This window comes from Penaeus monodon, chromosome 34, assembly GCF_015228065.2.
Source record: "Penaeus monodon isolate SGIC_2016 chromosome 34, NSTDA_Pmon_1, whole genome shotgun sequence".
Classification (NCBI taxonomy): domain Eukaryota; kingdom Metazoa; phylum Arthropoda; class Malacostraca; order Decapoda; family Penaeidae; genus Penaeus; species Penaeus monodon.
In genome coordinates, this window is record NC_051419.1 from 5852371 (window position 1) to 5852915 (window position 545).

Sequence of the window (545 nt, forward strand, 5' to 3'; positions counted from 1 at the left end):
CCGAAATATCAATACAAAACATCTCCAAACAACAAAACAACAAAAACCAGTTCCTCTTCCTCCTGCTCCTCTCTCTTACGTACCATAAACCTGGAGCGTGTAACTGAGGGTATCTTTCCCCGCTGGATTCGTAGCTGTACACGTTATTACGCCCGTGTCCTCCCGTGTCAGCTCCCGGACCTGGAGTTTGGCGCCCCCGTTCATGACCTGTGGATGTGTGTGGGCGGCACTGATTACGTTTTTGGATTCTTGTTTTTTTTTGGGGGGGGGGATTTCGATTATGTTGTAGAATGGTTGGTGGTTTGGGGGAGTTTCATATTTAGATTTGTTTTTGTTTGTGATAGTTTGTGTGTATGGAATTATATCGCGTTGTGTTATATAAGTGTAAGTACGATTATGATGATATATTTGTATGACTTAAGATTTCAATATCATTTAACAATTCAGTGGGAAAGGTTTATAAACGTATATACTTCTAAACGAATCCTCTGTATTGTAAATCATAAAAAATATATCTTTATTATCAAATCATCTCTATTCTACGG

The 545-nt window shown here is 39.1% G+C and overlaps 1 protein-coding gene across 1 annotated transcript in view; it reads right to left on the reverse strand.

Annotated features, from left to right (window-relative positions):
* The window catches only part of LOC119594538 (hemicentin-1-like), a gene marked incomplete in the record, with an annotated part of 42784 nt that overhangs the window by 27335 nt on the left and 14904 nt on the right, over positions 1-545 (reverse strand). The window contains 1 exon segment of the mRNA XM_037943570.1: positions 84-207. Within this exon segment, the coding sequence (XP_037799498.1) occupies positions 84-207 (124 nt within the window).